The following is a 15,521-nucleotide window of genomic DNA, read 5'->3' on the forward strand; positions in this document are numbered from 1 at the left end:
GCCAGGGAAGCAAGGAGTTTTAGAAAAACCAACAACATAGGAATGTTTAGCTTTCTCCCCAGCAGGAGCATTAATCACAAAAACTCAGACCTTGTTAGCATTATTTATTCTTGCTTTGTGCCGACCCACAAAGCAAGGGGAGCTTTTCCTCATACATGTTGGTCACAGGAGCTCCCCATGGGTTGCCCAACCCCCAGTGTTTGCTGCCTCTGACAGTCAGGGGGGTCTGTGATCTCTTTCTAGTCTTTCTCTTCACCATGCGTAATGACGTAGCATAAGTTCCTATAGTCCAGGTTGCCACACACATCTGGCGGGAAAGCCGCAAACATCTGCTTGACCTGAGGAAGGAGCAGGGAGTTAGTCTGGACCAGGACCAAATAAGAGCCAGCGCAGGAAGTCACCGAAAAGTGTCAGAGCACAGATAGAGGCATAGCGGTAGAGGTCACAGAAGCCAGGGACCCACAGTCACCCCCACTCTCTTGTTTGTATCCAAGGAATCAAGAGAGCCATCATTTCAGCATCTGAAGAAGAGTTATCTGGGTGGGGTGGAGGTGACTTCCGAGAAGGGCTGGGCTGCACTTCCCAGGAAGACTCCTAGTTGTGCTGAACAGCACCCTAAAAAGCTAGAACTTACCTCCTCCTCACTGAACCGGTCTGCTTGGGTCATAAGCTTCTCTTTGATGCTGCTCAAGGGAAAGAAAGGGTCATGTTCAGGGGCAGGACCACCCTGTGAGTGGACACACAGACCCCAGAGGTGATAAGGAGCCGTAGGTTTGGGGGAGGAGTTGTGGCTCAGGAGGACACCAACGAGGATAGGGAAGGGGATGGGGATGGCCCTACAGCCCTCAGAGAGCCATGTGTGCTCAGATGGCCACGTCGGCTAAGCTTCTGTTTCTTCCTTTTTTTTTTTTTTTTTTTTGTATTTTTCTGAAGCTGGAAACGGGGAGAGACAGTCAGACAGACTCCCGCATGCGCCCAACCGGGATCCACCCAGCACGCCCACCAGGGGTTGACGCTCTGCCCACCAGGGGTCGATACTCTGCCCCTCCGGGGCGTCACTCTGTTGCGACCAGAGCCACTCTAGCGCCTGGGGCAGAGGCCAAGGAGCCATCCCCAGTGCCCAGGCCATCTTTGCTCCAATGGAGCCTTGCTGTGGGAGGGGAAGAGAGAGACAGAGAGGAAGGAGAGGGGGAGAGGTGGAGAAGCAGATGGGCACTTATCCTGTGTGCCCTGGCCAGGAATCGAACCCAGGACTTCTGCACGCCAGGCCAACGCTCTACCACTGAGCCAACCGGCCAGGGCCCGTTTCTTCCTTTTAACATGGACTCTCCTCCCAGCCTCAGGTAGAGACCAAATGAAATGACCTGACATGATCTTGGGGGCCACTCCAGTGTCCCGTTTGCACTAATAATCAACCTCAAGGTTACTGAGGGCAGCCTCTTTGCCTTGGTTCTAGATGCACTGCTTACCCAGCTGGTGATGGGCACTAACATCTGTCCAGCACTCCACAGAGAGTGAGGCGCTTATACCCAGCTCAGGGATGGGAAGGCCCACCCTGGTGCATGTCCTCCTGGGCCTGCTTCTCATGACCCTGGGAAGTGAGTGCCATTAACTCCCTTTTTAGAAAGGGAAACTGAGGTTTGTGAGGGGTGATGATTTGTAGCGGCAGGATGGGGCCTATCCCCCCGGGTGGTACAGAGAGCTGCCTGGGCCTGGAGGAGTGGCCTGGGATGAGGCATAGATGGTGAGTTTGCGGCTGTGTGGGAGGGACTGATGTCTTAGGACCTGGAGGGAGGGGCCCCGGGGGCTCTCAGGAAGGACAGTGGTCAGGGACGGGCTCAGAGGGCTGAGCGGGGCCCTGAGCAGCCAGTGTCCTGTGGCGCCGTCAGGGACAGGCCCCACTAAGGACCGATGCACATTTTCCATTATTTATGTTACCACAGGACAGTCACAGTTTCCATCTCTCCAAGCTGGGGACTTTTCATAGACTCTGTTTCAACCAGAGCCTCTCTGTGGCCTGACTGGCAGGCAGCCACATCTTCCAGGTCCCCTATCCTTGGGCGGTGCCTTCAGTTCCCAAATTGGGTCCCCAAAGTGTTCTTCACAGCCCTGGCCTTGCGCCAGCGGGAGCGAAGGTGAATGGCAGTAGAGGGGCTGGTCCAGGCCGCTCCAGGGTGTGCCCCAGTGCCTGCCCCCCGGTCTCCAAGATGGGGGTGGGAACCATGGACCCTCAGGGAGGGGTGAAGGAGAGGGCTGCAGCCTGAAGAAATCCTTCTCACCCCTTCTCCTACCCCTGGAGAGTAGGCGACCCACAGCTTTGGGGGGAGGGGGAAGGTGAGAATGTGTGGAAGATAAAACAGCCCCTTCCCACTTCCCTCCAGCCCCCTGCCCTCTCCCATTCATCTCCATTAAATGATGGTTCTAATAGGCAGCAAAACGAGTCTCAAAGCCCAAGCCTGAAGCATCATAGTAATTAGTCAAAAAAGCCTGGGCCTGGGAGGGCACCTTGCCTGCCCAGGATCTCCCACAGGCCCAGCAAGGCCTTAGAGGTTCTAAGGGGATGGCCCAAGAATAGCTTAGAGGTCAGTTCAGCGTCCCAGACCCTAGCAGGTGGCCACTGCCTTGCCTGCCCCTGCCTGCCACCCTTGGCTCTCTGCCCAGAGCTCTCACTGGGCTGCAGCTCCCAAGCCTAGCAGGCGTCAGTGCCCCATTTATATAACGGCCTCCCAGTGCCCACTGGACAGCTGCCCACAGCCACCTCACTCCCTCTGTATTCCCAGCTAAGCTGCTCTCTTCCCATAGGCCCACCTCCATCCCACATCCACTCAGACCCTGGCCAACATGTGGCCTGTTCCTCTCCCCAGAACCCTGGATCCCTTTGGCTTTAGCCTGTGGCATTACACTTACACACCCACTTCCCTCTATCTCAATGGCCAAGGCCTTCATAGTGGCTGCAACTGTCTCTTCTCCTTCAGGCTGGCCTCCATGTTTCCCTGCCTGACTTCTTCTCAGGCTCTCCTATGCCCCCAGGGCAGACCCAGGGTCCAGGGCCTAGGGAGTGAGCTTGCCCACACAGGCCCGCCTGCCTCTCTGTGCCCAGGCTCCCCACCCACATCCACTCACACCTGTTCGCCACAGCCCTCTCCTCCCCATGAACCTTTAGTTACCTTTAAAGGCCCGCCTCTATGCCCACCTCCACCCCTGCCACTGGAAAGCCCTCCCTGGTGACCTCATACTCCCGGTACACTTCCACACAGAAATGGGGGCACTGAACCCTAGTTGGTTGTCTCAGTGTAGAGCGTTGGCCCATTGTATGGAAGTCCTGGGTTCGAATCCCAGCCAGGACACACAGAAGTGCCCATCTACTTCTTCCCCCTTCCCCCTCTCTTTTCTCTCTGTCTCTCTCTTCCCCTCCTGCAGCCAAGGATCCATTGAAGCAAAGTTGGCCCGGGGCTGAGGATGGCTCTATGGCCTCTGCTTTAGGCACTAGAATAGCTCTAGTTGCAATGGAGCAACACCCCAGATGGGCAGAGCATCGCCCCCTGGTGGGTTTGCCAGGTGGATCCTGGTCAGGCACATGCAGGAGTCTGTTTCTCTGCCTCCCTGCTCCTCACTTCAGAAAAATAAATAAATAAATAAAGAAAAAAAGAAAGAAAGAAAGAAAGAAAGAAAGAAAAAAAGAAAGAAAGAAAAAGAAAAGAAAAGAAAAGAAAAGAAAAGAAAAGAAAAGAAAAGAAAAGAAAAGAAAAAGGAAATGGGAGCACTGAGGCCCCGAGAGGGGAAGGGACAGCAAGCGATGGATGAGCTGTGCTGTCGGGTAGAGGGGACTGGCTGCCACCCACCTAGACTCCACACCAGCTCCTTTATTACCTGAGGCTTTGGAGAGAGAAAAACCAAAATGGAGGGCAGCAGGGACTTACAAATCAGCCTTGACGAAACCTTTCCCTTCAGCGTCGAACACCTTGAAGGCATGGAGAATGGTCTCCTCTGGGTCTGTGCCTAGAAGCAGCACACATGGTCAGGGAGGGCGCCCAAGTGAAGAGCATACAGGGGCTGGGCAGGGCTGGCAGTGGGCGTATCCTATGGCCCCTGCAAAGGGCAATGACTTGGGGAGCTTCCTCCCCAACTTCCATTCCACAGTGAGGGCTGAGCCCACTTGAAGCAAGAGAGGGGCAGTTTCAGGGAAGCGGAATAGCAGCGATAGCCAAGGGCACCAGATGCAGGTATGACAACCCACACAGCTGTATATAGAGACCCTGACTAAGCCCTTGCTGTGTGCCTAACCTCCTGAGGAGTGGCTCGAGTGCACAGACAAAGAAAATGAAGCTCAGAGAGGTTAAATGACTTGTCCAAGTTCTCTCAGCTGATGCCACCATGTGGTTAGCAGCGGGTAGGAAGGCAGCTCAGGTGCTTTCTCATTATCCAAGGTATACATGAGAGGTTGTGGGGAGAGAGGAAAACAGTGTGGCACGTTAGCACGTAGGGCCAGAGGCTGGGACGCAGGCAGTGGCATCAGAGGGTCTGCGGCCAGCGGCAAGGCAGCTGGGCCAACAGGCTGTGGGGCGGGGACAGTGGAGAGGGGATGTGGGAGGAGCAGTTCTGGTTTCATCACTTTCATAGAATGGGCTTCAGGAACAGAAGCCATTAGAAGAAGTAGCTCTATTCCCACAATGAAATTCACTATTCAGGCCCCTGGTTGTACAGATGGGGAAACTGAGGCCCAGAGAAAAAAGGGTCTTGCTCAAGGTCTCACAGACTGTGTGAATAGCAACAGGTGACCTGGGGACCCATATGTGGTGCTCTTTCCCCTCTGTGGACCGGGGGTGGGGGGGACATCCTCTTCCTTCTTCAAGGTTTAACCATGTCGTTGGCAAAATGGCGGAAAAGGTAGTGTTTGCTGCCCACTTCCCAGGGTCAATTATGATAACATAATGTTAGTGGTAAAGACCTGGACAAACATTACTCTGTCGTGGCCACAAACACATCTGAGCACTCTGTGCCAGGCTCCGCCCACAGCTTCACTATCTTATCCTGTGGAACCCCCAGAACACCCCGTGTGGCAGGTACTGATGTGCCCAGTTTGTCAGAAAGGAAACCAAGGCTCAGAGAGGCTCTGTTACTTGTCTGCGGTCCCTGCTGAGGAGGAAGGGTTTGAAGTCAACTTCTGGACCTCCAGAACCCCCTGCTTGTTCTCTGTGCTCCTGCCCCTCGGACTGGGTGGGATCAGCTGTGTCTCCCCCATCAGACTAGGTCGGGGGAACAGCTGTGTTTCCCCATCAGACTAGGTCGGGGGAACAGCTGTGTCTCCCCCATCAGACTAGGTCGGGGGAACAGCTGTGTCTCCCCCATCAGACTAGGTCGGGGGAACAGCTGTGTCTCCCCCATCAGACTAGGTCGGGGGAACAGCTGTGTCTCCCCCATCAGACTAGGTCGGGGGAACAGCTGTGTTGCCCCCATCAGACTAGGTCGGGGGAACAGCTTTGTCTCCCCCATCAGACTGGGAGCTCCTCCAGGACAGAATGGTGTCTGGGTCATTAGGCATTTCTGAGGCTGACCCAAAGTGACCAAGCCTGGCACAGAGCTGGCCCTGCAGCCACTCTGCTCTGCAACTTTTGAACCTCATCAGGTGGGTACAGAGTGGTACATTCCCCCCATCGCTGTTGGGACTGTCACGACAATGTGTCCTTGTCCAAGTTAGAGGACTGAGCCGGTGCCTGCCCCAGCCCTGTCTCCTGTCTCCACTGCACATGGCACGGTCGGCTGAAGCCCCAGGCCCAGTGTTCCTGCAGAAACTAGGAAAAGCTGCAACACTGTGACCACGCCTTGTCTGGGTCAGAGCACTTAGCTAAGTCACAGACCAACATGGCCTCCCTTTAAGGTCACTGGGTCACTGGCAGAGTCACACCTGCCTTTCTCTGAGAGGATAACCCCTGTCCCAGGACCCTAGGCTTCTCACACTTCCCAAAGGTGGTCATGGTCCCAGGAGTAACCCCTGCCGGCTGCCTGGAGGTGGGCCCCGTGGCAGTCCTGAGTCAGCCGGGCAGCCCCAGGCCCACAGCCCGCCCTCTCGCCTGCCCTCAGTTCCCACGTCTGACACAGGAAGGTGGAGCTGCCCAGTCCCAGGTCAGTTGTTGGCCTCTGTCTAGTCTAGGGTCAGCTGGGCATTCATGTGGGGCTCTCATACCTGCCAGCCGGCTACAACCCATGAGAGTATTACAATTTTTTTACCAAATCAAATCTGTGCAGTTAGGCCCCTGTGGTGGGTTGAATCAGGGCCCCAAAAGATATATCCATGTCCTCATCCCCAGAATTGGAAATGTCACCTTACTTGAGAAAAGGGCCTTGGCAGATGTACAGAAAGGACCTTGAGATGAGGAGATGACCCTGGATTACTCAGGTGGGCCCTAAATCTTATAACAAGTATCCTTTTAAGAGTAAGGCAAGGGAGCCACACAGAAGAGTGGCAGTGAACCACGGAGGCAAAGACAGGAGCGACGCAACCAGAAACTGGAAGAGGCAAGAAGCAGGCTCTTCCCTGGAGCCTCCGAGGGAGCAGGACCTGCGGACTGCAGACACCGGGTCGCAGAGCTGGGAGAATGCGTTGCTGCTGTTTGGAGCCGTCGAGTCTGTGGGCATTTGTTACAGCTGCCTCGAGAAACTAACACCGTGCTCATTTTACAGCCAAACAAATGAGGTGCAAAGAGCAGACAAGGTCACCCTGGGGGGCCAGTGGGGGGCTAGGTCTTAAACCCAGATCTAGCGGAGGCAGGGAGGGCATCGGGCCGGGGCACCCTGAAGGCGGGGTGGCTACAAGGCCCACCTCCTAGGGCAGCCACAGCCCAGGCTGGCCCTTCTTTCTGACCGTGGAAGCCTCCAGCCCAGGAGACCTCACTAAGGAGCAGGGGGCCACTCCCCATGGCCTTGAGAGAAAGGGACAGAGATGCCTTTATTCCCACCCCACCCTGCACCTCAGGCCTGACGCTACATCTTAGGAGGTACAGTGGTTAGAGCCAGGGGTCGGAGTTAGGTTCCGTCCCCGCCACTTTGATGACAGACCCCTGGGGCAGTTGTGGTGACCCCTCTGCGCCAGAGTCTTTCACTGAATGAGGTCCTTCTCTCCTCTCCCTGGGGGAGGAAATGCGGTTGGCCACAGCCACCAGCCACAGTCTCTCTCAATCCTGCCCCCACACTCCTCCTCTTGTCACAGCTGCAGAGTGAGAAGCCAGGGGTGGGGTGGTAGGGCTGAGGCAGCATCCTGAGGGTGGGCAAGGGACTTTTATACAAGCTGTCCGGCTGGGCATCTCAAACCCTGCAAGACAGGCTTCCTACAGTTGCCACCAGCTGTAGAGGTGGAAATGAACACAGGTCTGGGAAGATATGTTTTCTCGGCAGTGACACCATGCTTCCATCTGGGGTGTGCATCAGTGGGGGGCACATCTGCACACAGGGCCCAGCCTGCCCACACCCACTCACCCTTCCCTTCCCAGGGCCACCTAGAGCCTCACTTACCCTTCAGCTTCTCCCCAAACATGGTCAGGAAGACGGTAAAGTTGATGGGCCCAGGAGCCTCCTTCACCATGGCCTCCAGCTCCTCGTTCTTCACATTGATCCGGCCTGGGGGGAGGGAGAGGTGGGGACACTCAGGAACACAGTGAGGGTCAGCAGAGACCTGCCCACAGGCAGCACAGGAGAGCAGAGTGCAGGACCGTGGACCTCCCTACAGTCTCCCAACAACACCGTCCACCCGCCCCTGCTCAGCCCTAAGCCCTGTCCCCTGCTGGGGGACCTTGGGAAGGGAGTACTTTCAGCCACAGTCAGCACTGCGTCGCCCCATCCTCACTGCCCCCTGCCACCATCTCAGCCTCCCTGGAAAGGAGAGCAAGTTAGTTGTCTGTTATTCCCATTTTACAGATGAGGAAACTGAGGCTCAAAGAAACTAAAGCTGAGGTGCATAGTGGCTGGAAGACCTGGGCCTCAGGCTCATTTGTCCCTAGAGGGGGCAACTGATTGCCAGGGGGTTGGGACTCTGGGATTCGTCATGGTTCCAGGGGACAACCAGATCTCCAGGAGCTCAAAGCTCAGTCCAGACATGACTTGGTTTGCCCTTCCCCCAACCCCATCCAGTCCCCGAGGCCCCTTCAGGTCCTTCCCGGAAACTTAGAGGGTGCACAACCTCCCTTGGCAGCCAAAGCCAGGAACCCTTGAGAGCTGCATGCACCTCCAGCCTCTCCCCCACCCTTAGCGTCTCTTGACCCCTCACCTCACGCCAGCCTCCCACCCCGATCTTTGCACAGGTTGCCCCTATACCTGAAATACCCTTCCCCCTTCCCTGGCAGGTTCTCCTCCAATAACCAGGACTCCTTCCTGACCTTCCAGGTAGCAACTGTGCTTTCTCTGCTCCCCAAGTGATACACGGGCCCCTAACCCCCACTTTTGCCCAGGCCTGCCCCCAGCTGCTCACTTTCTGGTTGGCTGGCTCTGCCCCAAAGCCCCAGCCTCCCCAGCTGCTGGTTACCAACCCAGGGCAGCAAAGGTGTCCCTCAGGTCTTCCTTGTCGATGAAACCATCCCGGTTCTGGTCCATGATGGTGAAGGCCTGGCAGAGATACAGGCACTGAAAACCTCCCTCCCACTCACCCAAGCCGAGCTTCCCTCCCTGGAAACAGCCCCTCTCCTCAAGGGCTGTCCTACTGCAAACTGCTGCCCAGGCAACCTCAGCGCAGGCCCGTCTGGCGACCGGTTACCCAGCGCAGCGAGACACCAGCACGACAGTGATGGCTGACCCATGCTGAGCTCCCACTGTGCACCAGCAGCACACTGCTGGGGCTCCGTGCCTGTCCCTTGCTTCATGTTCACGGCAACCCCCTTTTACAGGGAGGAAAACGAAAGCTCAGAGAGAGGAAGGACTTGCCCGAGGTCATATAGTAAGCAAAGGCTCAGACAGAGAGGGGTCAGGCCTGCCCAAGGACAGCAGTCCCATCTGCAGGTTCTGAGGCACACCGTAGTGGCCACTAAGAATAATCACATTATCCCCCTCAAGAACTGAGGGCTGATCCCATGCCTTGCTGGCTCCCCAAGTGCTTTCTGCGCATTATATGAATCCTCCCAATGTCCCCAGGGGGAACTAACCCACCTCTTTAAACTCCTGGATCTGGGACTGATCAAACATGGAGAAGACATTGGAGCTGGCTCCTCCTTCTGTCCTTTTCCGGGCTCTTCTCGGTGCCTGCAAGGTACCAGGTAAGGCCTTGCAGAAGCCCCTTCCTTGGGAGGTCTGCCATTCACCACCTCCCACCCCTCATGCCTCATCTCCCAGTGTCACTCATCCTGAATGACATGCCCACCACCCTCTAGCCCAAAGCGGACAGGCAGACAAAGCTCCCAATGAAGCTTTGCAGATAAGCAGGGTGGTTTCTCAGCCCACAGCAAAAAGCCCCAGGAGCGCCCTCCCCACAGGGCCAGACAGCTGCTTCCTGACCTGGGCCCCTGGGCTCCGGAAGGCAGGTGGTCTGCGCCCAGGCTGTGAAGCAGAGAGGGGCAACTTTTCTAGCATCAGACCCCAAATGGGGCCCACCTCTTCTCCTGCCATCCTCCCCAGTGTCCTCAGGATAACATTTGGGCTCCTCAGCCTTGACAGATGTGTCCTTTGTCCCTCTCTCAGGGCTTCCACCCCCACCACCTAGGTCCGCCACTCTGTCCCAAACCTGCTTTGAGCTTCTCCTTTCCCAACATTTGCTCCTGCCATCCCCACAACCTGGAAAACTTTCCCTTCTTTCCATCTGGTAGATCCTCATTCATCAGCCTCAACACCTCTGCCACCTCCTCTGAGAAGCCTTCTCTGACCCCCACGCCATTTTAGAGCTCCCCGATTCTTCCCTCCCCAGCAGTCTAGGGCAGCCACACCCTATAGCTTGTACCACACTGTCCTGCCATATCTGCGTCTGTTTATTTCTGAGGTCCCTGTCCCCGCCCCGGGCCTGGCTCAGAGTGGGAATTGGTTTGGAAGTAGCTACCCAAGGCTCAGGGGTGAACTCCCCAGCACGTAGAGCAGGCGACCCCCCACGTGGAATAATTCCAGGGTTTCCTTCAGGATGTCATGGTGCCTGGGAGTCCACTACTGAGCACTGAAAGCTCTGAGTCCTCAAGACGTCCTGAGGAGGAGAGCTTCCCCTAGAAGCCATCACTAGAGCCCCCATGCTTAGGAGTCCCCAAACTGGCCCAGAGGGGTGGAACAGACACAAGTTCCTGCTCCCACCCCCCCCACCCCCAGCTCCTGCCTCCATCTCGGTCTGTTCCAACCCTCTGCCAAGCCTGGTCCATCCCCAGAGCAGGGGCTTGCCATTCTGCCCACCCCCAGTGCTTGGGTGGTCTCCTCACCCCCCACCCCCACTCACAACTGCTCCACCACCCCACTTCCCCCACCCCTGCACTCGCCCCCACTTCCCTCCGGCGCCTGGGCTCACTTTGGGAGCAGCAGCATGGCTGACTTATAATTAGCTTTTACTGGGTGCTTTGTCTCCACTAATCCTTTGAAAGGGGGGCTGGCAGGGCAGCCAGGGCGTTATGATGCTGTAAAACCACTGTAATATTTATAAATCCCTTCAGACATCATAAAGAAAAGAACCTCCCTGCAGAGTTCATCTCACATAATTACATATACATTTCCCTCTGATTAATAAAAACGATCACTTCCGTCTGTGGGATACTCTGCCCTTTCTCTCCTCAGACCCGCCTTCAGCCTCGGTGTCACTCACCCTGCCTCATCCCAGCCTTCCACGACCGTCCTGGGAAACATTGCCCTGTGTGTGCTAGGCGCTGTTCCAGAACCCCAAAAGGAGGGCTGCACAGGGGAAACTGAGGCTGAGGGCCCTGACCGGCCTTCTCACCTCCCTGCCTGGACCCTTTGCAGCCCAGCTGTCTTGGGAATTTCCCTTTAAAATGTGCCCCTAAAAAATAAAAATTCCCTGAAAAGAGCATCTCAGAGCAGAAGGAGGTAGCCCAGACCTGAGTTCTAAGCCTGCCTTTGCTGCTCACAGCCTCTGTGATGTTAAGAAAATCAGTGACAGCCTCTAAGCCTCAACTTCCCCATTTGTGCCTATTCCAAGGCATCAGGACATTTATCAGGTTCCAGGTAATCTCCAGCCAGGCCCTGTGCCTGCACCCCGGGACCCAGAGCTGAATGAGGCCCCATCCTGTCCCCAAGGTGCCCACAGTCCAGGTGGGAGACAGGCAGTCAGAAAAGGGGGAAGGAGGGAGAGGGACAGGCGCTAAGAACACAGAGAAGCCCCTCTGCCACTGGGCACTCAGGGCAGACCTCCCAGAGGAGGTGGCTTCTGAGCCGGTGCTTGACAGCCCAGTCAGTGTTCTCAGGCCAAGACGGACTGATGAGGGTGTGAGAGACAGGCCTGAAGGAACAGTGCCCTTGAGCCTGCAGGGAGAGCCAAGGGACTGGGCATGGGGGCAAGGGAGGACAGCAGGACCAGCCCCACTTGGGCTGGAGGACCTTGTAGCAGGCCAGCAGGCCCCACACCAGGCTCCAGAGGACTCAGGCTGCCCTGGAGTCCCAACCCAACCCTGACAGGAGTCATGGCCTCTCAGAAGGAGCCCAGCCCCACTTCTGCCATGAAAAGTCCAACCTGACCCACCTTATCTCCCCCCCCTTCTTCCTCCTCCCCTTCACCTCAGCACCCCCCACCAAGTCCAGGTAAGCAGACCCAAATCAGGACCCACAGGGATGGACTGACCAGGGACATCAGGTCAAGGGCAAGGATGTCAATGAAAGGAACAGGTCAAGGTCAAGGCGAGCTCAGGCAATGAGGAGAAGGTCAGAATGACAAATGAAGTCAAGGTCACAGGATGAGGTCAGGATCAGGCGGCAGGACAGCCCTAGCCTACCATCGTCCGGAGTGCTCCCTCGTGCTGCAGCTGGGCTGGAGCAGCTCAGGGGTGGCTCTTTAAATAGCGTTCCAGGTCTGGACAATAGTTTGGAAGGTGACAAAGGACAGGATGGAGGCCATCCTGCCAGACACCTGTCTGGGGCCATTCAGAGTAGGTGGAGTTGTGAGATCCAGAGACAGTCCAAGCCACGAAGATCTCCACCAGCACTGGGCCAACTGGATCTTTGTAGCCAAGGGGCCAGGGCTCAGGAAGGGACTCTCGGCTAAAGACACACAGTAAGTTGAGGCTTGGGACCAGCTGGGAAGACTTGGCCTTGGGCCATCCAAGGTCAGGAGAGCTCTCAAGTCAGGGCCATTCACACCAGCTGGGAAAACCATAGCTGCCACATGGCCTGACCCCTGATGCGATGCAACTCTGGGTAGGACACCATCCTCCAGAAGGCTGAGTCCTCTCATATGAAAAGTGCGTAGCACGTGACACCCCCTGGTCAGTTCTTGGAGAAGGTTTTGTCAGCCTGGCCCTGTGGTTATGAGTGTTACCCCCCAGTCTGGGTCCTCCTCGGGGAGCTGAAAAGCAAAGAAATAAAAGAAAAATGGAGGTGACTCTGATGAGAACCGAAAAATCAGCTCTCCATTCCACTCCAGCCACACACACATATCCGGACACGGCCCACCCTTACTAGGCTTGGCCCAGCCCAGAAGTCCTTTAGCACATGTGCCAAGCTGAGCCTGCACCTGCCCCTGGGAGCCCCCGAGGGGTCCAGTGCAGCTCGGCCGGCCCATGTGTCCAGCCAAGTTGGCCCCGGATCTGTCTGATCGGCGGCCAGAGCCGGCAGTGCTGGGCTCAGGCGGGGAGCCCGCTCGGCCCCAGGCACAGCTTAACTGTCCCCGGCACTGGCCTCGGTCCTCCACACCATGGCATGACCGACCTCCTGCCTTGGGGAGGGATGTGATGATGATGATCAGAAGGGTAGCTAACATTTATTAAACACAGCAAGTCAAGCTATGTTTTAAAGTATGTGTCTTCATATTCAATCTTCACTTCATTTTCTAGGTGAGGAAACTGAGGTATACACAGGTAAGTCACTCACCCAAGGTCTCTTTTTCTAGTGGGTCCAGGAAGAAGCTTCAGAATGTCCTGTCCATCTTCGTGCTCCCCTCCCAGAGCCATCCCACACTGGCTGACTGTGACCAACCCCTCTGACCTCCCTGAGACTGGGGCTGGAACTGTCTGCCCTGGGCTGGGGCCAGGCCTTGCCCTGCTGCCCTCGGTCAGGGACCAACACCAGGCTCCACAGCAGGCCGGGGTGAAGGTGAGCTGACTGGGGACGGGAACCTGGATTCCAGTCCCAGCCCCTCCTCAACCCCCTTTGGGAGATGGGCTGTGTGAGCTAGGCAGGTGCCTGCCCATTCTGGGCCTATGCAGAAGGGCAGGTGGCCGCCTTCTGCACCAGCCCTGGGGAGCAGCCTTTCCCTGCCCTGCGCTTGAACTTGGCCCTGGTTCTCCTGGCTCCAGGCTTGCTGAGCAGGAGAGATAATGCCATCCGGGGCTCTACCTCCTGCTTCCTGCTGGCCGGATGCCTCCTCACATGAGGACTGGGTGCCCCTAAGCTCCTGCCTCCGGGGATCATGGCCCAGGACCATGGAGGGGCTCTTGAGGGCCCAGGAAAGCCCTGAGCCAGCCTGCAGGAAGGGGGGCAAGAGGAAAATGCAGAGGGAATCACAGCGAGGTGTGGGTAAATCACAACAGGGTTCACAAGCGCTTGGCAAATTAATCCTGACAGTTTCCTGCCCTGGCCTCCTTCTCCTTCACATTATGAAAGCAGGAGGAGCTGGTCAGAAATCTGGTGGAGCTGGTGGAACCCCCTGAAAGAGCGTTGGAAATCATTTGTTTCTGGGGCACTGGGGTGGGGTGTGCGTGGAGAACATGCAAGAACCCCGGGAAGGGGAAGCCCTGAATTCTGCCCTTGCTTTGAAACCTTCGCTCCGTGATGCGCAGATCCTCAGTTTCTGCATCTGAGAGACGGTGCCAGCAGCCCAGCAATCTGGCCCCGTGCTGTGGGCAATGAAGTCCCTGGCCAGGATGTGGAGGGCAGTCCTCGATGAAACCTCTCTGCCACCGTCCCGCGTCAGCCAGTGGGTCTGTGGTTAGTCTGTTGCCATTGCTTGATCACATTGTTTGGTTCAACTGACTACAACGCCAAACCGACCAGTGTGACAGCCAATTCTTGAGGTCAGAGAGACCTTAAGGAGGTCTGTGCTCCCGCCCAGGGGTTTCTGGGAGCAAGGAGCCTCAGATCTGGAATTTTAGGTTGGCTCCAGGGAGTCAGAGGAGTACTTAGCCCTTGTGAAGAGCATCCCACTTTCCAGACAAAAGGCAACCTAAGGGTCCAGGGGTGACCTAGCCCAGGAGGAAACTTGAAAGAGACCAACTGCTTTAAGGTGCAGCCACCTCCCTGCCAGGTGACTGCTGTCACCCAAACCACTTGAGAACAAGCTGGGGCAGGTGACCTCACCTGTCACCCCTCATTCCTAATCTCCTGCCACTAAATCCTCGTGCAGAAGTATATTCCCAGCTCTCTCTAGCCCAAAGCCCTTGGTCCCTGCCCTGGCCAGCCACCACCTTGACCTCCACTGTTTACAAATGCTTCCTTCAATTTCCTTCCTCAAAGCCTTTGCCCACATGCACGCTCCTCTCCCTCTCCCACTGGAATCACTGTCTCTCTCTGACCTCCACGCTGCGAAGTAGGGACCACCTGCCTGTCCCGTGGCCTTGGGCCTCACCACCGTATCCCCACCTAGAGGCCTCCAACCCCTCAGCCCGTAGGAGCACAGAGGGGAATTCATGGGCCCTCTGAGTCCTGCCCTGCAAGATCCCAAGAGTCCTTTGCAGCCTCCCCATCAAGTGGCCCCTGCATACCACCTTTGTTGGAGAGCTCACTACTTTTCAAGCAAAGGCAACTCAAATTGTTACACAGTTCGTTGATTGTCTACTATGGCCCTACACTGGGTGTTCAAGAACTCATCCTTGACAGCCCCTGAGTTTGGACCATTTTGGTAACCCTGTCAGGCAATGTATGCTTTTTATTTATTCATCAAATATTTATCGAGTACTTATGGAGTGCTGGGCATTGCAGTCGTAGTCATGAACAAAATGAGTGTGGTTCCAAGTGAGGGGACCCAGACAAAAAGTGTCACCGCTGGTTTAGGGGGAATTATGGGCTGCGGTTCAACAAACTAGGCCTTGAAGGGTGAGAAGAACACAGCAGGAGCTGTCGTTGATCTGGGCGAAGAGCAAGTGAATGTGTAAAATCTCCCAGGGCACCTCGGGAGCAGCTCAGATGTGTAGACGCATAGTGTGAAGGGCCAGGCGAGCGGGAGAAGGGTGCAGAGGGACCGGGGCTGCCCGGAAGTGGCATCCAAACCACTGAGAGGTGATCTCGAAGGTCCAAGCAGGACCCAGGGAAGAGATCTCAGATCTGGCTTAGAAGCTCCTCTTTTTCTGATTTTGGGTGACTGTTGGCCCGCTGGGCCGACCAATCCTGCCCTTTCTCCTCCTGCAGCCATCAAACCCGCAACTCTTTTTACAGCGGGATGCTATGGCCACAGGCCCCTTGAACAGGGT

The 15,521-nt window shown here is 56.4% G+C and overlaps 1 protein-coding gene across 5 annotated transcripts; it reads right to left on the reverse strand.

Annotated features, from left to right (window-relative positions):
• Positions 1-87: 87 nt before the first annotated feature.
• On the reverse strand, positions 88-11,936 carry MYL10 (myosin light chain 10). 5 transcript variants are annotated; one of them, XM_066278043.1, is made up of 8 exons: positions 11,895-11,936; positions 9,478-9,519; positions 9,133-9,225; positions 8,520-8,595; positions 7,510-7,614; positions 3,921-3,999; positions 635-683; positions 88-338 (listed from the first exon to the last, which is right to left on the reverse strand). In XM_066278043.1, the coding sequence occupies exons 1-8, from the start codon at positions 11,895-11,897 to the stop codon at positions 240-242; spliced, it is 546 nt and encodes a 181-aa protein (XP_066134140.1). In that variant the 5' UTR covers positions 11,898-11,936; the 3' UTR covers positions 88-239. The 5 variants fall into 5 exon arrangements, with proteins under 5 accessions (XP_066134140.1, XP_066134139.1, XP_066134142.1 ...); XM_066278042.1 differs by lacking the exon at positions 11,895-11,936 and adding an exon at positions 11,744-11,776; XM_066278045.1 differs by lacking the exon at positions 11,895-11,936 and adding an exon at positions 10,013-10,045.
• Positions 11,937-15,521: the final 3,585 nt, after the last annotated feature.

This window comes from Saccopteryx bilineata, chromosome 4, assembly GCF_036850765.1.
Source record: "Saccopteryx bilineata isolate mSacBil1 chromosome 4, mSacBil1_pri_phased_curated, whole genome shotgun sequence".
Classification (NCBI taxonomy): domain Eukaryota; kingdom Metazoa; phylum Chordata; class Mammalia; order Chiroptera; family Emballonuridae; genus Saccopteryx; species Saccopteryx bilineata.